General features: G+C 39.1%; 1 protein-coding gene across 1 annotated transcript in view; it reads right to left on the reverse strand.

Annotated features, from left to right (window-relative positions):
* SYT16 (synaptotagmin 16) overlaps positions 1–26,550 on the reverse strand; it is a 113,133-nt gene that overhangs the window by 33,626 nt on the left and 52,957 nt on the right. The window contains exon 2 of the mRNA XM_060166895.1: positions 1,687–1,899. Within this exon, the coding sequence (XP_060022878.1) occupies positions 1,687–1,899 (213 nt within the window). The remainder of the gene's footprint in view (positions 1–1,686; positions 1,900–26,550) is intronic.

Consider the following 26,550-nt stretch of genomic DNA (forward strand, 5'->3'; position numbering starts at 1 on the left):
ATGATTCTCTTCCAAATCTACAGGTAATTCATTGAATGTAGTGGACATTTTCCTCCATCCGATAGAGAAAAATTTAGCCTTTCTATCACCATCTGTCAAAAGCTTCAGAATTGCACCAGTTATGACAAAAGTTGTTGCTAATTCCAGGAAGGGTGAGGGCTAGAGTGTTTGTGAGAACTCTCAGAACAGCAGCCATTTGTATAAATCAAAATCTAGACACTTGGGCTTCTGGGAAATGGGACCATTAGCTTTAGAATTAAACAAGCTACTGTAGGGGATCAGCTGCTATTAACTTTCATTAGCTAACATTTGCCGTCTCAGTGGAGAGAGAGGAATGCTGTGATGTAACAGCAGAGAAAGAGAAAACAGGGGAGGGGGTGAGGAGATGACAGAGGGCCATTAGCTACTGCTACTGTGCTTTGGTTACATCGGGAGTTCATCTCCTGGCTTACCTGGGGCTAAAAAGGAGAGCAGTAAAATGTTACGTAGGCCCATGCCAATAAGTAAAATTACATGATGGTCAGCAAATTATTATATTCCTGCTGAAAAATAGGGTTCTTTTTATTAATTTTCCTCTTTTCCCCCTGCCTCATCCACATGACCAAATCAGAAATTTCTTCTCTGTTACCTTCTCTCAATCCTGCACTCTCCTTTTTGTCTTTCTACTACTAAGTGTTGAAAAACAAGGAAGATCAACTATGCCCCCACTGGTTGGACGGACCACAGGCCCAATAGAAAGATTAGACCAGGTCACTACAGTGGACAGTATGACATTTTCTCTGGCTTTTTACCAAATACACTTCACAGACCCTTCCCTGTTCCAACGTCCTGTGCCTATTCAGGGTTCTGGACATAAAGGAGTTGGAGAGATGCCTGACCTTCGCTGGGGAAAGCACTAAGAAATATCGTACTGTTCTTTTCCTAGGTTCTTCTGTGTGCATGGTGGGGAGGGAGAAGGACCCTTGACAAGGCCCACCTGCAGTCACAGGCTGTGCTCACCTTACCTCTGAGTGTCCTCCTCTCCCTTTGTGAAAGGTAAACTTACGATGAAGATGGAGGCTGGCGTAAAAGCTGCTCTGACCCATGAATTCTCACACGGGCTGGGGTCCAGAAACTACAGGGAATGAGGGATGGTGTGCCAGGCATGTGTTGTTTGAAAAAGGTTATTTAATATTATTATAACACATATTTTTATTTGGAAGATAAAACACACCTACTGTTTTAATATTACAAACTATCGAAAGTAAGGCTTCAAAAATCTGAGGTTACATAGATATATGGAAAATAGACTCTACGTTTCCAAATGGGAGGAAAGGCACAGAAGTGCAATGTCAGCAGACAGCTATGTAAAATTTTTGTCCTCGTCAGAAGGCAACAAGATTTTACAAAGCTTGGTAAATACCGTTATAGTCGTTAGTGTTCAAACTGTACAAAGCAGTAACCTACATGAAAGGAAGGGATCCCACAAGTGGGGGTCAAGACTTTGGCACGTCTGATCCTTTCTCTCTGCAACGAGGCTGCTTGTGAGGTTTGAAGCAGCCCTTTTGCCCTGTCCCAGCCTCTGGGTCCTGCCCTATTTTTCTTCTTCCTCTCTGGACTCTTAGATGCAAGTGCAGTGACTCAAAAACGTTCTTACCATTAGACATCCCTGGTCTAGATAAAGGAAAGGTTTGATGCAAAGAATACCTTCACAGGCAGACACTTCTGTGCTGGCCTCTTCGTGGGTGGAAAGCCAGCGGCTGGGTTTTGGTTTATGCTCCAGTCCTGTCTGCTTTCCTTTCTCAGATGCTCCCGAGCGGAAACTCTGGGACCGGGGCACAGAAATCTCAAATTGTTTGATAACCTCCTCGTCGCTGTCAGAAGATGTGGGCAGCTTCTCATCAACTCCAAAGGTGTTAACTGGAAGCAAACAAGAGCAATGAGTCTCCTGCGGGGCCCATGAGAAAACAGAGATAGATAATCCGGAGAGATAGAAGAACATGGCCAATCAGTCTGGATCAAAGCAGACTGAACCTGGGTAGAAAGAATTCAAAGCACTTTTTTTTTTCTTTTGCGGTACGCGGGCCTCTTACTGTTGTGGCCTCTCCCGTTGCGGAGCACAGGCTCCGGACGCGCAGGCCCAGCGGCCATGGCTCACGGGCCCAGCCGCTCTGCGGCATGCGGGATCTTCCCGGACCTGGGCACAAACCCACGTCCCCTGCATCAGCAGGCGGACTCTCAACCACTGCGCCACCAGGGAAGCCCTCAAAGCACTTTTGAAACACAAATTTGAGTCCATAGGAATGAAACAGGAAAAGAAAGCTCAGGAGGGTAATTAGAAGTACACGGCTAGAACCAAGAGAAACCACTGGGACACCCCTGACTAACATAATGAGCCCTCTTGCTGAGCTGGGCACCCTGCTGATGTGTTATGTTGCTGGTATGTGCTCATGACTGTGAACAGGACAGCAATCTGCACCTGTGCCTTATGTGTAGTTCTAGTCAATGATGACGGAAAATACTCTCTTCGCCTCACCTCAGTTATTAAAACATACAGAGCCAAGCCCCACTTCAGAGAAGAGATATCAGCAACTGAGATCTTCCCCAAACTTCCAGTTTTGACAAGTGACACCACATCGTATGGGTTTAAAAGGTTAATAAATAACTAGTTTATACTAGAAATGCCTTTCTCAGCACCAATGACTCAACCCAAACACCCTTTAAATTATTCGCACCACTTTTCCCACCCCAGCACACTGCTCTGTCCTCTTTGTTTCTCCAGCAGGCCGTGATCAAGATCAGTTCTGCCCTTGCCTGTGCTGCTCCTTCCACCTGAAACTCCCCCTCCCGCAGGTGTTTACCTGGCTGGCTCCTCTCACCACGGAGGTCTCAGCTTGACTGTCACTTCAACCTAAACACATCTCTGACCATCCTCCTACCTGAAGCAGCTCTGTTCCCGTACCTACCACCTTTCTTTCTTTCTTTCTTTTTTCTCCCCCATAACTTCCATGAAAATAAAGACATCATCTGTTTTGTTAACTGATGTCTCTGTGGTATGTAAAGCAATGCCTGCTGCATAGTAAGTACTTAATAAACACTTGTTAAATGTTGAATAGATTGGTGAATAGCCAGTATTTTCTCCCAAAACCCTGAGCGCTCCTCCCTGCTCCCCAGCAACACTCACACATGCTTTCCTGTGCCAGGAATATGCTTTTCCAGCCCCGTCTAGACTCGTCCAGAATCTAGCTCACCATTCAGGTCTCAGCATAGACATCATTTCCTCCAGAGAGTCCTTCCTTGACCCCTTAAATCAAGTTTAGGGACTTAAGGCTCCTTCCACGTGCTGTGAAATCACTCCCTGTCCTGTCCCGTCAGTGCTCCCTCCAGCTCTGTGGCAGAATTACCTATTTAATTGCTGCCCATTCCACCCAACCTGTACACACCCTGAAGGTAAGGGGCACATCAGACTGCCCACCTTTGCATCCCTCCAGGCATTATCTCTGTGCCAGGCGCGTGGCAGGCTACTCTGTAAACATTTGCTGAGTGAGATTTGGAAACGATAAATAATGGGGAATTATTTTTTAAAGATTTACTCTTTCCATCCAAAAGTCACACAGTGGCTCCTGGGAAGGATATGGGTGTTAATTCACAGATGGGTCCTGAAGATCACTTCTGAATCAGAGGCTAAGAAGAAATTAAAAAGCAATATTTTAAGTGAGAGAAAATACTTTAAACACCAGCCTGGCCAAAACATTTATTCTCTGGCTTAAGAGTTGATTTTCCTGAGGCTCTTTGGAAATTAGTAATTATAACAGACTGAATGCTTTTCATGTGCCAGGCGCTGTCCTAAGCGCCTTACACATATCTCACACAAAACCCCTATTACTGTTCCCATTTTCCAAGTACGAAAATTGAGGCAGAGAAAAGTCTACAACTGGCTGAAGATCGTACTGCCAGGAAGGGGAAGAATCAAGATTTGAATCAAGTCAGCCTGTCTCTAGAGACCACGTTTCTAAACACTCTGCCAGAGAATGGGAGAGAGATGGCAGAAAGAACTCTTATTCTCTGTGCTCACATTAGCTAGCTGAGTCGATGTGGCCAAGTCTCTTAACCTCTCTGACCCTGTTTCTTCATTTGTGGAAGAAATATCTTCACTTTTAATGTCTGGATAATTTCCCAGGTCTTTTCTAGATCTAAATTCTCCGACTCCAAACGTTCTACCTGACAGGCACCAACATTCAATCTGTTTCTCTCTTTTATGGAGCAGCTGATCCCTGAACATAAGAGCATAATATTGTTTTCAGCTCACTCAATTCTACTGTTGGCTGTGACCAGCCCCACGGTAGGACCTGAAAAGCTAAGTGTTAGAAAAGATTCCATTGCTGTCTCAACAGAATGCCATTACAATGGACAGTCTCCTCACGTCTCAACGTGCTGGGCATAGTGCTCTGGCATGGGATGGACCATCACATATGGAAGATACCCAGAGACGAACGGGACCAAAACTAAACTCTCTCCACCTTTAGAGTATAGGACCAGCTAAGCACCTGGGAGATACTCGGGGAGATACATGCATTGGTGAAGTGGCTGGATTAGACATCCATTGGCACTTTTTCCAACTCTGATATTCCATTCCATTTGTATTACTAGGCCAGTTTTTAAAAATGTAAATAGTCAAAAGTCCTCAATTTTAAATTAAGTGAGTTAGTCCATGGGTATTTCCTCATGTATAAAATCAGGAATTAGAATTCATTCATTTACCAGCATGTAGTCCTTGACTTTTTTTCAGTGAGTCACTGATCAGCCACAGAGCACATATTCTCCTCACTCGATATAAGAATCGTAACAGTGATTATAATGCTTCCCAGTTACTAAACATATACTATATGCCAGGCACCTTCTGGGTACTTTGCATATATTATCCCATTTAATCATCACAGCAACACCATGAAGTAGGGATGATTATTATTCTTCCCATTTTAGAGACAGGAAACAGAGGCATAGAGAGGTTAAGTGACTTGCCCTAGGCAACAAAGTTAGCAAAGTAACAAAGCTGGGACTTGAACATAGAATCTCTGTTCTTAGTCACTGCACATATCATCAAACATCATTGCATCAGGACACTAGAGCCATATCTAGCTTACTTTTCAGAGTGAGGTGAGAGAGGGTTCTACCATTTCCACCCTGAAATCTGCCAAGAGGTTGCTTCCTTTGTGAGAAGAGAAGAGCAGTGGGAAGAAGAGTCAGTCCATGTGAGAGTGAACACACTCAGGCTGCAGTATAACTGGCCCATTGCTCCTCGTGGGATTATAAATGCAACTGCACATGTTATGCTGAACCTGAGTCCCCAAAGATCTCAGGGAATTCTGTTTAAAAAGGAAACCTACCATCTCTCCTAGAAACCACTGAGCAGCAACAGAAATCAATAGTGGTGCTATTATAACAATAAAAACAATCCCATATAAAGCATTTATCATGTTCCAGGCACTGTTCTAGAATCTTACATATGATAACTTATTTACTCCTTACAATAACCCAGTGAAGTCAATACTTTATTATCCCCATTCTGTGGCTGGGGAAACTGAGGCACCATGAGGTTAGTAATTTGCCACAGTCATAACAGTTAATAAATAGTGGAACCAAGATTCAAACCCAGGTGGTCTTGCTCCAGAGTCAATATTATTAATGACTACATTATGCTCCCTGTACCATCTGCTTCTTCAAGGAAGAAAATCCAGGTTAAAATCTATACAACTGCGTTTGGTCACTAAGACGATAAAATCACATAGGTTGGGCTAGAAAGGATTTTCATGAGCATCTATCTGTTCCCTCATTTTCATGAAAAGAAACCAAAGCCCAAAGAGGCAAACTGATTTGCCCATGGTTATACCAAGCCAGGACCAAACGGAGGTCTCCAGGTCTCCAGGTCAATGGTTTTGCCACATTATTTTCCAAGCTCTCTCACTGGTCGGTTATTTTCTCAAATTTAAATTTTGACTCCTACCTTTTTGAAAGATCCCAGCTGCTACTTGCCTTGTAAGAGTCTGTGTCAACAACTAAATAGCTGATCTGGATTTCATTCAACATAAATCTTTGAAAATCACAAAGTCTCATCTAAGTTGTAGCACTTATTTCAGACATAAGATAGTACTTTCTGAAACACTGTATAAATACCAAGTTCAAACCCCTTTCAAGATATGCACTTGGGAAAGAGCATGATGGAAATTTGTAATAAAATCTTCACCTCTGGGCTTCCCTGGTGGCGCAGTGGTTGAGAGTCCGCCTGACGATGCAGGGGACACGGGTTCGTGCCCCTGTCCGGGAAGATCCCACATGCCGCGGAGCGGCTGGGCCCGTGAGCCATGGCCACTGAGCCTGCATGTCCGGAGCCTGTGCTCCGCAACGGGAGAGGCCGCAACAGTGAGAGGCCCGCGTACCCGAAAAAACAAAACCAAACAAAACAAAACACTTAATCTCTTTATCTAATTATCTTGCTAAAACAACAGAGAAAAAGTTGCACAAATGTCATGGATGTGAATACATCTTGAAGTTGAGATTGTGCATTTCACTCAATCACAGAATGCAGGAGATCTTAGACACCCCCTCAGTAGCTACCACCAAAGAGAAGTCAGACTCTCTGCAATCTTTCTGATGCACAGCCATCCAGCTCCATCCCTCTGTTCACACACTACTGAGTTGCCACTGTGGGCTTCTTGCACTGGCAGGAAGTTCATGACTTTGACAGAAAAAGAGAGTTAACTGTAGACCCATCAATATCAAGTCTCTACAGCAGTGCCATCGGAACATGCCTCCCTCTGATTTTTAGTGAATTTTTTTTTCTGGTAAAGAGGGGCAGAGGAAATGCCATCTTCATCTTCCACAATTAAGAGACAGGAAGGCGGGACCCCAGTGCCACAGAAACTGCCTGTCAGTCTAACATCAGTGAAGGCTAGGGTGGTTAAGAGTGCAGAATCTGGAGTCAAGCTACCTCAGTTTGAATCTGGGATCTTCCATTCGCTGGTCTAAGATCTAAGCAAGTTCCTTAATCTTTCTGAACTTCAGGGTCCTTATTTTGATATTCCTTATTTCTTAAAGTTGTTGAGAGGACTAACTGGGATAAACCACGTAAAGGTACTTAGTATATGCCTGACATATGATAGGCTAAATATGTTAACGATTATTATTATGCCTCATCATGGCAGTGCCCTATGTGGAAACCCTTCTAGGAAGCCTCGCGTTTACATGCAAAGGGAAGAATGCCTGTCCTCGCAGGGTCTGACTTGCAAACTCATCATTAGAGCTGCTGTAGGGAAAGGATGAAAGAAACAAGGGCTGGAATAGGAGAAAATTAAGCTGAAAATGTGGGTTGTATCACCTTCCTTCCCTCACTCTACTTTTTTCCAAGCCTAGAGGTGGAGCACTCTGTGAGAGCTGGCAATGCTGTCTGGATGTGGGCAGTGCTCAACACCTGCTCATTTTGTTGCTTCTTTTAAGGCAACAAAACCACCAACTGGTGATGCAAAGAGAGGATTTCTTAAGCCTGACTGCTGCTATTTTACAGATGGAGAAAGACTTTATACACGCTCAGTGAAGATCCAAGCTTATTAATTCCTTCCCACCCACACAGGAGCAATTAGGTGCAGGGAAGTACTGCTCATATCTTATAGATGGGTTGTAGAGACAGGCGGGGGTGGGCTGTGCTCGGTGGTACGGTACCTGGGTGCCACTTTTAGCTACAATTGCAGGAATCCCTAATATACCAGATTTCTCAAATACCCACGGCAAATGTCTGCCTAGGGTGGTTGGATAAGGATAGAAATAAGAACAAGAAGTTGGTTAGGGTGAGATAGGGAGGGTGGGAGGGAGAAGCAAGAGAGAGGAGATATGGGGAGATATGTATATGTATAGCTGATTCACTTTGTTATACAGCAGGAACTAACACACCATTGTAAAGCAATAAAGATGTTAAAAAAAAAAAAGTTGGTTAAAGTGAAAAAGCAGAAGGGAGCGTCAAAGGTTGACAACTGCCCCTGTCAGATCCTAAAAAAAAATGGTCACATTTTTAGATGCATAATCCAACCATTCTTGGACTCAGGCAGGATGGGAAAAGATTTTTATAAATCATCAGCCTTGATTTTTTTCAGACTATGCTTTGTGGAGGTCTGGGTTTCCACAAAGGAGCTTCAATGCCACCCACAGTAAAAGTGGAGATGTGGGTACTTGCACTGAGCAGGTTGAGCTATACACCCTGTACAATCAGGGCTGTTTTGCTTTAAGACAGTTTATATTTTTATAAGATTCTGTTGGGAAAAAAATAAGAGTCCTGACTTTTTTTTTAAGTTTGAAAAACATTGATATAGCCCAACTCTCTCATTCTACAGAATAGAAACTAAGGCTGAGACTACTCAAGGCACATAACTATATGTCAAGTAGCTAGTTAGTGGCAGAGGAAGGATTACAATCTGGTTCTCCGATGCACACTTGTTTTGTCACCCTACACCTTGTATGAGATGTTTTGACAACTTTATTTCATATATGAACAAAGAGACAGCACTTGTAATACTTAAATATGAGTTAGTCAGATAGAAAATATTTTACTAAAATTAGTAACATAAAGATCACTACACTAGGGAAAAGTAAGTTACAATATTGAGGATTCCAGTTATGATAACAGCAGAGTAAGAGACTTGAACTAACTTAATAACACTTATGAATTCATGAAAAAAATTTAAACCAACTATCTGAAGGCATAGGGAGTGAGCAGGAACAGGCAGAAACTGGAGGGGATGGAGGGGATCGATTTTTTTTTTTTTTTTTTTTTGCGGTACGTGGGCCTCTCACTGCCGTGGCCTCTCCCGTTGCGGAGCACAGGCTCCGGACGTGCAGGCTCAGCGGCCATGGCTCACGGGCCAAGCCTCTCCGCGGCATGTGGGACCTTCCCGGACCGGGGCACAAACCCGCGTCCCCTGCATCGGCAGGCGGACTCTCAACCACTGCGCCACCAGGGAAGCCCCGAGTATTTTTAAAGAAGGAAATTTCACTGGATGAGATCCATGGTTAAACTACTTTTCTGCTGAAAGTATTCCTAAGTCTATGAGGCACAGGGCATCAAGGACTCAGGCAGAAATCACAAGTATTATTGACTCGAGGTGTCAGAGGACAGAATTCAAGGCAATCCAGAGAAGCTGGAAATGGAGAAGGAAACCCCAGAAAAGAGGAAACCACAGAGAGGGAGCCCCAAAGTCTGCATATGAACTTAGCTCAAACACTTGGCTAAAACCTGAACTATGAAAGCATGGGGGAAGAGTCCAAGAAACCTAGAAAAAGTAACAGCTAGTGGGCTAAAAATTTGATTAGACATTTTGGTTTAAGCCTACCTCAGTAGGGACTGAGTTAGGAGATTGAATCTGGCCAAGGTAGAGGGGCTTGGAAGACACCCCAGGTTTTCCATTAAAACTTTAGAAGGGTCAACATTAGAAATAAGACTAAAACTGAAATATGCCCAGCATAACAAGCTATAAAACCAATATAGTCAAAGGAATCAACTAGTAATTTCACTGTGGGCTAAAACAAAAAGCAATATTCTTTATAGGAAAATGAAAGAATCTATTACCTTTACAACATTTCATCCATAATGTCCAGTGCACAGTCAAAAGTCACTAGACATACAAAGTAACAAGAAAAATGTGAATCATCAAGGAAAAAAAGCATTCAATTGAAACTAGCCCCACGATGACTCAGATGTTGGATGCAAAAGACAACATCTTTGTAGTACCTATTATAAATAAGTTCAAATAATCAAAGGAAAAGGTGATTGTAATGAATATAAATAAGGATAATTTCAGTAGAGAAATGAAAATAATATTTAAAAAACTAAATAAACTTAGAATTGAAAATAAAATCTTCGAAGTTAAAAAATTCAGCCAATTGGTTTTGTAGCAGATTGGAGATGGCCATGAACTTCGAAGGAGCTCAGTAAAAAGTAATCAATCTGAAGAACATAAAACCTTTGGAAAGAAAATAAACAAAACCTCGGTGAACAAGGATAACACATCAAGTTGTCTGAAATATGTGTAACTGGAGTCCAAGGAGGAAAGAACAAAACAAAAGGACTCTCCCCCATGCTTTCATAGTTCAGGTTTTAGCCAATGACATCACAAAAATAGAAAATTTTACACCTGTATCCCATATATCATAGTTACAAAAAATCCTTAGCAAAACATTAACAAATGAAATCCAGTAATGTATTAAAAGGATCATACATTATGGCCACATAAGGTTTATCCTAGAAATGCAAAGTTGGTTTAAAATACTAAAATCAATTGATATAATTCATCAAATTAACACAATAAAAAAACCCAATCATTTCAACAGGCACACAAAAAGTAACAATATCCAACATCAATTTCTGATTAAAATAAAACAAAAAAATCTCAGCTTACTAGGGATATTCAACAATCTGAAAAGAGGGGGAATCTACTAAAACTCTATAGCTAACATCAATGATGAGACTACTTAATGAATTTAGTAAAGTCATTATATAAAAATCAATTACACTTCTATATTCTGATGACAAATGGAAATTTTTTTAAATTTTAATTCTGTTCTCAAAAGATGAAAATACATTAATACTTAAGAGTTAGTTTAACAAGAGGCATTCAAACCTACCACACTAAAAGCAGTATTTCTGAGAAAAAATAGAGAAGTCTCAGTATTGTTAAGATATTAATTTCCCCAAATTAGCCTATTGTTTTAATGCAATCTAAATCAATATCCAAGCAGATATTTTGTAAAATTTGACAATCAGACTCCAAAATGTATAAGGAAGTAAAGGACTTATAGTATTTCAAAACAGGGACTTCCCTGGTGGTGCAGTCGTTGGGAATCTGACTGCCAATGCAGGGGACGTGGGTTCAAGCCCTCTTCTGGGAGGATCCCACGTGCTGTGGAGCAGCTAAGCCTGCACACCAAAACTGCTGGGCCTGCGCTCCGGAGCCTGTGAGCCACAACTACTGAAGCCCGTGCACCTGGAGCCCATGCTCTGCAACAAGAGAAGCCACCACAATGAGAAGCCTGCGCATCGTGGCGAGGAGTGGCCCCCACTCATTGCAACTAGAAGGAGCCCACGTGCAGCAATGAAGACCCAATGCAGCCAAAAATAAACAAATAAATAAATAAATTTTATAAAAAGAATATTCAAAATAATTTTTAAAAAGAACAAAGTGGGAGTACCAACCTACCTGCTCTAAAGACTTATGATACAGGTGCGCTAATCAGGACAATTTGCTATTGGCAAAAAGGTAAACTAATAAATCAGTAGAAGTGAGTCCAGAAATAGCACCACATAAATATGGTCCATTTTTTATACAAAAGTGGCAAAGCAATTCAAAATTGCTTCTGCAATTAAATTAAAATCTTTTAAAAAAGGAAATTAAAATCTTTTAAAAAAGGAAAATCTTTTAAAAAAGGAAATTAAAATCTTTTAAAAAAGGATGCTTGAGCAAAATTGATATTAATATGGAACATCAACCCTTACCTTATGTGTGTGGGTGTAAAAATTAATCATAGATCAAATTGTAAAACTTTATAAAACTCCTGGGGAAAAAACATAGGAGAAATTTTTGCAACCTTAAGATATATAAGAGCATGAACCATAAAAGAAAAAAAGCTGCTGAATTAAACATCAAAATTTAAAACTTTTCCTCATTGAAGATATTAAGAAATGAAAAGGCAAGACATAGACTGAGGGCAAGTTTTTACACACATGTCAGATAAAAGACTTGTATCCAGGCACCAGGAACTCTGTTCTGAAGTGCCTGGTGCCAGGCCTCTGCACTCAGTACCCTTGAGCAAGTAACACTAGCCTAAGCACAAAGGAAAAGAAAAAGGCCTCAGCAGGTGATGAGAAAGGCATGAGAACAGGCTGGAAGGAGAATGAGGCACTAAGAGGCCCAAGCTGAAAGAAATAAAGACTTCCAGTACATAACCCTGACAGTAAAGAGTGAAGGAAAAGGGAAGTCTGAGAACTGCAATGCGTTCCACTTGAACAAAGGGAAGTTGGGTTGTGATAATATAATTCTGGATTCCACAGAATATTGTGGCTCAGAGAGGCAAGAGATAAAAGACAGAGAAACAATATAATGCCATGTGGCTGATAGGGTCTTGGTGCTCCGGCCGGGTATCAGGCCTGTGCCTCTGAGGTGGGAGAGCCAAGTTCAAGACACTGGTCCACCAGAGACCTCCCAGCTCCATGTAATATCAAATGGCAAAAGCTCTCCCAGAGATCTCCATCTCAATGCTAAGACCCAGCTCCCCTCAAAAACCAGCAAGCTACAGTGCTGGACACCCTATGCCAAACAACTAGCAAGACAGGAACACAACCCCACGCATTAGCAGAGAGGCTGCCTAAAATCATAATAAGGTCACAGAACCCCAAAACACAACACCGGACATGGTCCTGCCCACCAGAAAGACAAGATCCAGCCTCAACCATCAGAACACAGGTACTAGTTCCCTCCACCAGGAAGCCTACATAACCCACTGGACCAACCTTAGCCACTGGGGGCAGACACCAAAAACAATGGGAACTACGAACCTGCAGCCTGCAAAAAGGAGACCAAAACACAGTAAGTTAAGCAAAATGAGAAGATAGAGAAACACATAACAGATGAAAGAGCAACGTAAAAACCCACCAGACCAAACAAATGAAGAGGAAATAGGTAGTCTACCTGAAAAAGAATTCAGAGTAATGATAGGAAAGATGATCCAAAATCTTAGAAATACAATGGAGAAAATACTAGAAACGTTTAACAAGGACCTAGAAGAACTAAAGAGCAAACAAACACTGATGAACAACACAATAAATGAAATAAAAAATTCTCTAGAAGGAATCAATAGCAGAATAACTGAGGCAGAAGAATGGATAAGTGACCTGGAAGATAAAATAGTGGAAATAACTACCGCAGAGCAGAAGAAAGAAAAAAGAATGAAAAGAATTGAGTACAGTCTTAGAGACCTCTGGGACAACATTAAATGCAACAACATTCAAATTATAGGTGTCCCAGAAGAAGAAGAGAAAAAGAAAGGGACTGAGAAAATATTTGAAGAGATTACAGTTGAAAATTTCCCTAATATGGGAAAGGAAATAGTCAATCAAGTCCAGGAAGTGCAGAGAGTTCCATACAGGATAAGTCCAAGGAGACACATGCCAGGACACATATTAATCAAACTATCAAAAATTAAATACAAAGAAAAAATATTAAAAGCAGTAAGGGAAAAACAACAAATAACATACAAGGGAATCCCCATAACACATGCCAGGACACATATTAATCAAACTTTCAAAAATTAAATACAAAGAAAAAATATTAAAAGCAGTAAGGGAAAAACAACAAATAACATACAAGGGAATTCCCAGGAAGTGCAGAGAGTTCCATACAGGATAAGTCCAAGGAGACACATGCCAGGACACATATTAATCAAACTATCAAAAATTAAATACAAAGAAAAAATATTAAAAGCAGTAAGGGAAAAACAACAAATAACATACAAGGGAATCCCCATAAGGTTAAGAGCAGATCTTTCAGCAGAAACTCTGCAAACCAGAAGGGAGTGGCAAGACATATTTAAAGTGATGAAAGGGAAAAACCTACAACCAAGATTACCATACACAGCAAGGATCTCATTCAGATTCGACGGAGAAATTAAAACCTTTACAGACAAGCAAAAGCTAAGAGAATTCAGCACCACCAAACCAGCTTTACAACAAATGCTAAAGGAACTTCTCTAGGCAGGAAACACAAGAGAAGGAAAAGACCTATAATAACAAAACCAAAACAATTATGAAAATGGTAACAGGAACATACCTATCGATAATTACCTTATACATAAATGGATTAAATGCTCCAACCAAAAGACATAGACTGGCTGAATGGATACAAAAACAAGACCCGTATATGTGCTGGCTACAAGAGACCCACTTCAGACCTAGGGACACGTACACATTGAAAGTGAGGGGAGGGAAAAAGATATTCCATGCAAATGGAAACCAAAAGAAAGCTGGAGTAGCAATTCTCATATCAGACAAAGTAGACTTTAAAATAAAGACTATTACAAGAGACAAAGAAGGACACTACATAATGATCAAGGGATCAATCCAAGAAAAAGATACAACAATTGTAAATATTTATACACCCAACATAGGAGCACCTCAATTCATAAGGCAAATGCTAACAGCCATAAAAGGGGAAATCAACAGTAACACAACCATAGTAGGGGACTTTAACACCCCACTTTCACCAATGGACAGATCACCCAAAATGAAAATAAATAAGGAAACACAAGCTTTAAATGATACATTAAACAAGATGGACTTAATTGATATTTATAGGACATTCTATCCAAAAACAAAGGCATACACTTTCTTCTCAAGTGCTCGTGGAACATCCTCCATATCTTGGCCTGGTAAATTTAAGAAAACCGAAGTCATACCAAGTATCTTTTCCAACCACAATGCTCTGAGACTAGATATCAATTACAGGAAAAAAATCTGTAAAAAATACAAACACATGGAGGCTAAATAATACACCACTTAATAACCAAGAGATCACTGAAGAAGTCAAAGAGGAAATCAAAAAATACCTAGAAACAAATGACAATGAAAACATCACGACCCAAAACTTATGGGATGCAGCAAAAGCAGTTCTAAGAAGGAAGTTTATAGCAATACAATCCTACCTCAAGAAACAAGAAACATCTCAAATAAACAACCTAACCTTACACCTAGAGCAATTAGAGAACGAAGAACCAAAGACTCCAAAGTTAGCAGAAGGAAAGAAATCATTAAGATCAAATCAGAAATAAATGAAAAAGAAATGAAGGAAAAAATAGTAAAGATAAATAAAACTAAAGCTGGTTCTTTGAGAAGATAAACAAAATTGATAAACCATTAGCCAGACTCATCAAGAAAAAAAGGGAGAAGACTCATATCAATAGAATTAGAAATCAAAACGGAGAAGTAACAATTGACACTGCAGAAATACAAAGGGTCATGAGAGATTACTACAAGCAACTATATGCCAATAGAACGGACAACCTGGAAGAAATGGACAAATTCTTAGAAAAGCACAACCTTCCAAGACTGAACCAGGAAGAAATAGAAAATATAAACAGACCAATTGCAAGCACTGAAATTGAGACTGTGATTAAAAATCTTCCAACAAACAAAAGTCCAGGACCAGATGGCTTCACAGGCGAATTCTATCAAACATTTAGAGAAGAGCTAACACCTATCTTTCTCAAATTCTTCCAAATTATAGCAGAGGGAGGAACACTCCCAGACTCATTCTACAAGGCCACCATCACCCTGATACCAAAAACAAAGATGCCACAAAGAAAGAAAATTACAGGCCAATATCACTGATGAACATAGATGCAAAAATCCTCAACAAAATACTAGCAAGCAGAATCCAACAGCATATTAAAAGGATCATACATCATGATCAAGTGGGATTTATCCCAGGAATGCAAGCATTCTTCAATATACACAATATGCACAAATCAATCAATGTGATAAACCATACTAACAAACTGAAGAATAAAAACCATATGATAATCTCAATAGATGCAGAAAAAGCTTTCAACAAAATTCGACACCCATTTATGATAAAAACCCTCCAGAAAGTAGGCACAGAGGGAACTTACCTCAACATAATAAAGGCCATATATGACAAACCCACAGCCAACATCATTCTCAATGGTGTAAAACTGAAACCATTTCCTCTAAGATCAGGACAAGACAAGGTTGCCCACTCTCACCACTATTATTCAACATAGTTTTGAAGTTTTAGCCACAGTAATCAGAGAAGAAAAAGAAATAAAAGGAATCCAAATCAGAAAAGAAGAAGATGTCACTGTTTGCAGATGACATGATACTATACATAGAGGATCCTAAAGATGCTACCAGAAAACTACTAGAGCTAATGAATGAATGTGGTAAAGTAGCAGGATACAAAATTAATGCACAGAAAACTCTGGCATTCCTATACACTAATGATGAAAAATGTGAAAGAGAAATTAAGGAAACACTCCCATTTACCACTGCAACAGAAAGAATAAAATACTGAGGAATAAACCCACCTATGGAGACAAAAGACCTGTATGCAGAAAACAATAAGACACTGAGGCAAGAAATTAAAGATGATACAAACAGATGGAGAGATACACCATGTTCTTGGATTGGAAGAATAAACATTGTGAAAATGACTATACTACCCAAAGCAATCTACAGATTGAATGCAATCCCTATCAAACTACCAATGGCATTTTTCACAGAAGTAGAACAAAAAATTTCACAATTTGTATGGAAACACAAAAGACCCCGAATAGACAAAGCAATCTTAAGAAAGAAAAACGGAGCTGGAGGAATCAGGCTCCCAGACTTCAGACTATACTACAAAGCTACAGTTATCAAGACAGTATGGTACTGGCACAAAAACAAAAATATAGATCAATGGAACAGGATAGAAAGCCCAGAAACCCACGCACATATGGTCACCTTATTTTTGATAAAGGAGGCAAGAATATACAATGGAGAAAAGACAACCTCTTCAATAAGTGGTGCTGGGAAAACTGGACAGCTACATGTAAAAGAATGAAATTAGAACACTTCCTAACACCAAACACAAAAATAAACTCAAAATGGATTAAAGACCTAAATGTTAGGCCAGACTCTATAAAACTCTTAGATGAAAACATAGGCAGAACACTCTATGACATAAATCACAGCAAGATCCTTTTTGATCCACCTCCTAAAGAAATAGAAATAAAAGCAAAAATAAACAAATGGGACCTAATGAACTTAGAAGCTTTTGCACAGCAAAGGAAACCATAAACAAGACGAAAAGACAACCCTCAGAATGGGAGAAAATATTTACAAATGAAGCAACTAACAAAGGATTAATCTCCAAAATTTACATGCAGCTCAATATCAAAAAAAGAAACAACCCAATCCAAACATGGGCAGAAGACCTAAATAGACATTTCTCCAAGGAAGATATATAGATTGCCAACAAACACATGAAAGGATGCTCAACATCACTAATCATTATAGAAATGCAAATCAAAACTACCATGAGATATCACCTCACACCAGTGAGAATTGGACCATCAAAAAATCTACAAACAATAAATGCTGGAGAGGGTGTGGAGAAAACGGAGCCCTCTTGCACTGCTGGTGGGAATGTGAATTGATACAGCCACTATGCAGAACAGTATGGAGGTTCCTTAAAAAACTAAAAATAGAACTACCATATGACCCAGCAATCCCACTACTGGGCATATACCCTGAAAAAACCATAATTCAAAAAGCATCATTTACCACAATGTTCACTGCAGCTCTATTTACAATAGCCAGGACATTGAAGCAACCTAAGCGTCCATTGACAGATGAATGGATAAAGAAGATGTGACATATATATACAATGGAATATTACTCAGCCATAAAGTAAATGAAATTGAGTTATTTGTAGTGAGGTGGATGGACCTAGAGTCTGTCATACAGAGTGAAGTAAGTCAGAAAGAGAAAAATAAATACTGTATGCTAACACATATATATGCAATCTAAAAAAACAAAAAAGGTTCTGAAGAAGCTAGGGGCAGGTTAGGAATAAAGACACAGATGTAGAAAATGGACTTGAGGACATGGGGAGGGGGAAGGGTAAGCTGGGACGAAGTGGGAGAGTGTCATGGACTTATATATAGTACCAAATGTAAAATAGATAGCTAGCGGGAAATAGGTGCATAGCACAGGGAGATTAGCTTGGTGCTTTGTGACTATCTAGAGGGGTGGGATAGGGATGGTGGGAGGGAGATGCAAGAGGGAGGAGATATGGGGATATATGTATAGCTGATTCACTTTGTTATAAAGCAGAAACCAACACACCATTGTAAAGCAATTATACCCCAATAAAGATGTTAAAAAAAAGACTTGTATCCAGAATACAGAAAGATCTTTTACAACTTGATAATAATATAAGTCAATACAAAGAACCCAATAAAAAATTTCAAGCACGTGCTTCACAAACTAATATGTACAAACAAATGGCTTATAAGCAAATGAAAAGATACTCAACATCAGTAATCATCAGAGGAATACACATTAATACCAAAATATTATACCAATAAAAATTTTCAAAACTGACTGCAAGGAAGTAAAGCTTCTGGAGCTCTTGTACACTCCTGGTAGGAATACAATGGTAAAACTGCTTTGCTGGTTTCTTAAAAATTTAAGCAGACATTTGATCATTTAACCCAGCCACTCCACTGCTAGATATTTTTCCCAAGAGGGGGAAAAAAAACACATGTCCACCCAAAGACTTTTACACAAGTGTTCCTATAGGCTTATATTTTAATAGCCAGAATCTGAAACCAAGCCAAAAGTGTGGCAACAGGTAAATGGATAAACAAATAATGGTATATCAATACGATGGAATACTAGTCAGCAGTCAAGAGGACTGAACTGTTTATACCTCCAACAACATGGACGAACCTCAAAAGCATTAGGCTGAATAGGGGGAAAAAGCAGTCAAAAAAGAGTACACTTTATATAATTCCATTTATATAATATTCTAGAAAACTTAAAATAATATATTGCGACAGAAAATAGATCAGTGGTTGCCTGCAGGGGCGAGGGGAGGTTAGAGAGAAGGATGGATTACAAAGGTCGTGAGGAAACTTTTAGAATGATGTAGATGTTTGTTTTCTTGCTTGTGATGATGGTTTCACAAGTATAATATGTCAAAGTTGCCAAACTGTATACTGCATATGTGTGCGGTTTACCGTATGCCACTGTACCACAATAACGCTTTTAAAAAGTGGATTGAAGTAAAGCTGGTTCCCATGACAGCCTTCTCTCTCTCCCTCACTGCAACGCACTGAAGTTCTGTCTTCCCCTTATTGATTCAAATATTCCCAGCCTTGAGCCATTTCTGTGCAGTTAAGAAGACTGAAAACCAAGGAAGTCTAGAACTCGTCCTCCTGCTCTAGCCAGAGAAAAGAAGTCTGAGGACCAGAGTGCCCACCAAACGGAGTGTCTCTCTGATCCCCACTGTGTGCACCTGGGAAGTTTCTCCTGGCTTTCTGATTTATATTCTGAGCTCCTAGATAAACCTTGAATGTCACCCACAATTTAGCTCTGGTCTGACACCTCTGTGCCTCTAGTTACTATACCCTATTCCCAACAGCCACCAGCCACAAACTGAAGTTAAACCTAAATAGCCCTGAAGACAGACAGTACTGACACAGCCTGGACTCCCCTGCTGCTACACTTAGCCCACCATTTTTATCTCCATGAGCCAAGTGTTTGCTAAATCAGCCCCAAATTTTCCTGGCTTCTCTGGACAGAAATCTGTATAGCTAATCACCTAAGTGAACAGTCCTATAACAAGGGCTACTTTAGCCACTTTGAAGCTTATTTCTCTTCCCTACCAGGCCAAACTCATCCAGGATACGAAAAGAGGCATCATGAAAGCATTGAGGGGTACAGTGATTAGGTCTGACTATGGAGATCACAAAAAGCCTTCACTACAGGTAGCATTCTGAGCAAGACCTGTATCTGTACTCATTGGGCCTTCATTTCTCACTATTTGGACTCTCTCAAATACAAATGTTTTCTGAACACTTGGCTTTGAAAATTACTCTAAGCTGTTTGATCACTCCAACAAGGCTCACCTGAACAAGAGCAGTACTAAACCATTTACTTACCTGACTATTTTAAGCTCTGCTAATTTGTATGCCTCCTACAAGGACATCTCCTTTTTTTTTTAAACATCTTTATTGGAATATAATTGCTTTATAGTGGTGTGTTAGTTTCTGCTTTATAACAAAGTGAATCAGCTATACATATACATATACCCCCATATCTCCTCCCTCTTGTGTCTCCCTCACACCGTCCCTATCCCACTCCTCTAGGTGGTCACAAAGCACCGAGCTGATCTTCCAGTGCTATGCGGTTGCTTCCTACTAGCTATCGATTTTACATTTGGTAGTGTATATATGTCCATGCCACTCTCTCACTTCGTCCCAGCTTACCCTTCCCACTTCCCGTGTCTTCAAGTCCATTCTCTACATCTGCATCTTTATTCCTGTCCTGCCCCTAGGTTCTTCAGAACCATTTTTTTTTTTTTAGATTCCATATATATGTGTTAGCATACGGCATTTGTTTTTCTCTTTCTGACTTACTTCACTCTGTATGACAGACTCTAGGTCCATCCAACTCACTACAAGTAACTCAATTTCACTTCTTTTTATGGCTGAGTAATATTCCATTGTACATATGTGCCACACCTTTATCCATGCATCTGTCAATGGACACTTAGGCTGCTTCCATGTCCTGGCTAATGTAAATAGAGCTGCAATGAACACTGTGGTACATGACTCTTTTTGAATTACGGCTTTCTCAGGGTATATGTCCAGTAGTGGGATTGCTGGGTCATATAGTAGTTCTATTTTTAGTTTTTTAAGGAATCTCCATACTGTTCTCAATAGTGGCTGTATCAATTTACATCCCCACCAACAGTGTAGGAGAGTTCCTTCAAGGGCATCTCTTGATAGGACTCAAGTGTTGTGTTGTTTTCCTACAACAGTGGCATTTACATACAAATTAATGACCAAGACTGTAATTTACTCTGCTGAGAATGAGGTGACCTGATAATTAAATTTCTGCACATGTACAGAAAACATAAAACCAGAATGCTTGTTCTTTCTTTCTTTTCTCCAACCTCCAACAGTTCTCTATCACCCCCAATGAATCCTTACAAGCAAATGTGAATCAACATTATAATTTACAAATGTTCTGATTAGGAAGACAAAAGAAAAAAAACCCCATTGCCATGGATACTAAAATGAAGGGACTGGGATATGTAACCAAGGCTAAGAAAGACAGTGAACAGATCTTGTGATTTGCAGGTGTTGTGAGTTTCTGGATTTCTAGTTGTTCAGTTCATTCTCTCATCTTCCAACTCCATGCTGCAAATCATCCTCAAGGCAATTTCCAAAGTTGTTTTATCTTGAGATAAAACTCAACTGTAGCCCAGTCAAGCTACACAGATAATTTCCATACAACAGTTTCAAAGTTTCTTCAGCACCAAATTCACAGTAAATATATCCAAATATATCATGACAACTGAAAAGAAATAGACTGAAAATATTCCCTTAGCTAAGTAACAGCTTTTTCAGAAAAAAAATAATACAAGCATAAAATCCATATTCCAAAAAAAACTCACACAATTTGTACATCAGCTATTCAGTGGTGGTATGCATATATCAGAAAAGTAGTTCCCAATAATGTCCCTGAAAATCAGGTAATAAATAACTTTTCTCCATTTGCAGAAAAATTAATGGGAAATTTGCTAAATGTTCCATTTTCCCCATACAGTTTCTAGGCTTTGGATGCCTGTTATCACATATATGCTGCAAGCACAAACAGGCAATAACACAAATGAATATTAACAAAGAAATATGGGCATTGCTAATCATGCTTCTTTCCTCAGCCTGTTTTGTCATGGACATGCATACTCATGGCTGTGACTATTATATGGCTTATACAATCTAGCTACATTTTCCACTGGTAAAATGATCCCTGATTCATGATGAAAATAAATACATTAAAATTTCATGGGGTGCCACAAAAAACACCTCAATTTTAGGCATTGAACCAACTGAACAAGCCTGGCACCACTGAATAAGAAATGTTGCCCTTGGTATAATAATGTCCCTTGTTCCATCCATATTCTTAACTGCCATGCAGTTTACCTTCTAATATTTTTCTTACTTACATTTTCTAAATGGGTTTATGCAGCTGTGACTTCTCTAACATCTTCAAAAAATGTGTAGTCTTAACTCATTCTTCTCTAGTCTGTCCCCTTAGTGTCTACCATACTATTAGAAATAAAACAAATGCTTCAATAATTAATAAAAATATAAATTTAAAATTAGTATAATAGTGTATTAGTCAGAGTTCTCTAGAGTAACAGAACCAATAGAAGAAAAAAATATATATATATATATAAAATTGGCTCCCATGAGATTATGGAAGCTGAGAAGTCCAAAAATCTCCAGTTGGCAAGCTTGAGACCCAGGAGAGCCAGTGTGTTGTTCCAGCCTAACTGCAGGCTGAGAACCAGGAGAGCCAATGGTGTAAGTTCCAGCCCAAGGGCAGGAGAAGATCAATGTTCCAGCTCAAGGAATCAAGCAGGCAGAGTTCCCTCTTGCTCAGCTTTTTTGTTCCTTTCAGGCCTTCAGTTGATTGGGTGAGGCCCACCCACATTAGGGAGGGCAATCTGCTTTCTCAAATGTTAACCTAATCCACAAACATCTGCCCAGACACACCCAGAATATCTGACCAACTTTATCTTGGCACCTCCGTGGCCCAGTCAAGTTGACACATAAAATTAACTATCACAAATACCATATAAAAGCCAAATGCAAAGGAGGAAGAATATCAATAAGAAGCAAATCAAGGGCTTCCCTGGTGGCACAGTGGTTAAGAATCTGCCTGCCAATGCAGGGAACATGGGTTCGAGCCCTGATCCATGAAGATCCCACATGTCACAGAGCAGCTAAGCCTGTGCACCACAACTACTGAGCCTGTGCTCTAGAGCCCACGAGCCACAACTAGTGAGCCCATGAGCCACAACTACTGAAGCCCACGCACCTAGAGCCCATGATCCACAAAAAGAGAAGCCACCGCAATGAGAAGCCCGCACACTGCAACGAAGAGTAGCCCCCGCTCGCTGCAACTGGAGAAAGCTCGCACGCAGCAACGAAGGCCTAACACAGCCAAAAATAAATTAATTAATTAATTTTTTTTAAAAAGAATCAAATCATACACAGGTTTTAATCCCAGCTCTGACATTTCCTAAGTGAGTAACCTTGGGTCATCAATAAACTTCAGTTTATTCATCTTTAAAAATTAGACCAGCTTTTGGTTCCTGCTATACAGAAGCCTGAGGCCATATAGAACCCCTCCTACTACAAACTCACAGAAATGCTGATAAAATTAGAAAGACGCCTGGTATTAGCCCAGAGTGGTAGTTAACTTGTTTGCAGGTCCCATAGGCTAATATCTCAGATACGAATAGCCTTGGGTTCATACAAGGCTGGATTCAGTACCCTAGCATAAGACTACTACTCTTTTTGAAATCCTGTCCTTTCTTTGAAAAGGGGACTAGTAAAATTCCATCTAGTAGTTTGTACTTAGAGAAGTGGGAAGAAAGCTTGCTATTTGCTTGGGGCTGTGAATGGGAAAAAAATTATCCTGTGAGAAATAAAAACATCAAGCCTTCACAGAAATATAATATCAACACAGGGCAGACATCTGAAGGCAATAAATTAATAAGAAAAATGATCAAGCACCTATGAAATCCAGGAGACCTAACAGAAGTAAGTACAAAATTGTTCTATAGGAACACTTCTATAACCCAAGGTATACGGGATTATACCCATCACCATGTACAAAAACACCCCTTCTGAAGATGAGCTCACCCACAAACACACAGAAGATAATACACAAGAGGGATTAAACTAGCACAAGGTGGGATGCAAAACAATCTAAGAATACACAGTAATTTTAAGCACATGTGGAAAAGTTATAAAAATCAGCCATGTATCAGGTCACAAAGGAAGCTTCAAAAATACAGTTAGACCACATTTTAATTTCAGTACAGTTAGAAATAAAACAAGACTTTTAACAAATTATAAAAATGCTTCTGGAAACCAGAAACCACAGTTTTAAATAATTGATGGGTCAGAAAAAGAAACCCTAATTGGAATAATAAAATATTAATAACTGAAAAATAATGAACACATTACATATCATACACTTGTAGGATATAGTTAAAGTGGTACTTAAAGAAAATTTATGGATTAATTTAGAGTATGTATTAGGAATCAAGAAAAAGATGAAAAAATTAATATGGATGGTCAATATTAGATGGTCAATTCAAGATGTTATCAATCAACTGTTTAAACCAAAGCAAAATAAAAGGAAGAAATGGAAAAGATAAAAGCAAATATTAATAAAAAATATCAATATAAAGAAAATATTAAAAATAGAGAAGATAAAAACTATCTTTTAAAGATAAACCATTGACAAGGTTGATTCATACAAATATAACTACAGAGTAGACATTTAAAAATCACAAGAGAAAAAAAAAGGTTTAAACAATTTTTTAAAAAGAGAAAACAGAAAACATATAGGCCAGTAACCAGTAAAAAAATAAAACGTAGAAAAATTTCAAAAGGGACATATCACATCCAGATGGTTTTATATGACTTTTTCTAACCTTCAAAGAACAGGTAACTTGCTCTTTTATATAAGCTGTTCTAGAAGGAAAAACTTCCCATATCAGTTTATGAACTCAAAGAAGGTAATTTACATAGTAGCTCAATCTCTGATGATCCTAGTTACAAATATGCTAAACAGCAGCAAACAAAATTTAAATGTATTAAAAACAAATGCATCAAAAATAAAAATTCACAGCATACATGCAAAGATGCTTAAATACTAGGAAAGTATCTTAAGTGTAAATAACCACATTAATAGGTTACAGATGAAAAACATATAATCATCTCAATAGATGTATAAAATCATTAAATAAACTTCAGCACCCATTTATGATAAAATACTCTTAGAAAACTAGGAATAGAAGGAAACTTTCTCAACCTGAAAAAAGATAATCTACCATTCATCACACTTGAAGGTAAACTTTAACATTCCTTAGAGACTCTACAAGACTTGGAAAGCAAGAAATAAAATTCCAAAAGATCAAACTATGTTAAAAAACATCCAAGGTCAATTTTAAATTATTAAGAGTTCATTAAGGGGATTTCTGCCTCTGATCAAGGTGACAAAACAAATACTAAATCTGCTCTCACACATGAAACAACTAAAAACCTGGACATAACACATGGCTCTGAAGATATTAAACATTAGGCAACAAAAAACAGCAATTCCTAAGAGATGAGAAACAAGCAAGTCAGTCCTATGATTGTCTAAGCTGACTACCTGGAGAAAGCTTTGAAGCCATTGTACAGGGAAGGGAAACCCAGGCAAGGTTGGTGGTCTCCCTGATTTGAGGTGATAAAGCTAGGAGGCCAGGGAGGCTAAGGCTGTGAGAGCTCACTAAACAGTATTAAAGAGGAGAGCTAAAAACAGAGAGAACTCTATAAGTCTGCTATATTTGAGTTTTCAGCTGAATACTGATAAGTGCATGCATGTGAGGAACCTACCTGCAGCCATGGAAAGAACCTCTGAAAATGATGAAGTAACAGTCCCTTGAACTCACACAGAGCCAAGAACATTGTCTGGTCCAGCTACCTAGAGTAGAAAACCTCATAATTGATGTGGCATTGAGTAAACTACTATGAAGGGTTTTGCCTCAGTGGGGAAGAAAAAGTAAACCTCGATAAAACATTATTTTGGTCCTACCTAAAAAGGCTTGAAACCAAGACCAGAAAGGATCAAACTGTTTCCGAATTATTTAACCACAACTCAGAGCAGAGCTCAAGAATATTTCTATATCCAACACGCAACAAGGTAAAATTCACGATGTATGACATCCAATCAAAAATTTCTAGGCATGCAGAGAAGCAGGAAAATATCATGCATAATGAGGGAAAACGTCCATCAATTGAAATGGAGTAAGAAATGACACAGATAACAGAGTTTGTAGACAAGAACATTAAAAATGTAAATATCACTATATCCTATACATTCAAGAAGCTTGAAGAAACACAGTAAGTAGAGAAAGAGTCAAAATTTTTAGAGCTGAAAACTACACTAAGATAAAACAATAACACTGATTGGGATTAATCACACAATTGGACAATGCAGAAGAAAAGAGTAGAGAGCTTGAAAACAGCAGTAGAAACCAATTCAAAATGGAACACAGAGAAATATAATCACTGTAAAAACACAAACAAAGCACCAGTGAGCAGTGGGACCATTTGAGGCAGCACAAAATACATGTAATTGAAGACCCTGACGGAGGGAGGGGAGCAGAAAAAATATGTGAAGAAATCATGGCCAAACTCTTCCATATTTGATGCAAGTTACAAACCCACCAATTCAAGAAGCTCAAAACATCCTAAGTCCAAGAAATATGATGAAACTACACCAAGGCACATCATAATCAAATTGCTGAAAACCAGTTACAGACGGTCAGGAACAAAACAACAGAGTGAACCCTAATGTAAACTATGAACTAGTTAACAATAATGTATCAATATTGCTTCATCAATTAGAACAAATATACCACACCAATCTAAGATGAATAACAGAAAAAAGAGGGCAGGGGGAGATTATATGTGAACTCTCCATACTTTTTTCCCAATTTTTCTGTAAACCTAAAACTTCTCTGGCAAAGTAGTCTACTAAATATTTTTTAAGTAGAGGGAAAAAAGACACTATGAACAGAGGAATGTAGACAAGGATGGCAGGCGATTTCTCATTGTGAAATCTCACAGTGAAAAAATATTTTTAAAGTGCTGAAAGAAAAAAAAGCTGATATTATT

Source organism: Lagenorhynchus albirostris, chromosome 1 (genome assembly GCF_949774975.1).
Source record: "Lagenorhynchus albirostris chromosome 1, mLagAlb1.1, whole genome shotgun sequence".
In the NCBI taxonomy this organism is placed as follows: Eukaryota; Metazoa; Chordata; class Mammalia; order Artiodactyla; family Delphinidae; genus Lagenorhynchus; species Lagenorhynchus albirostris.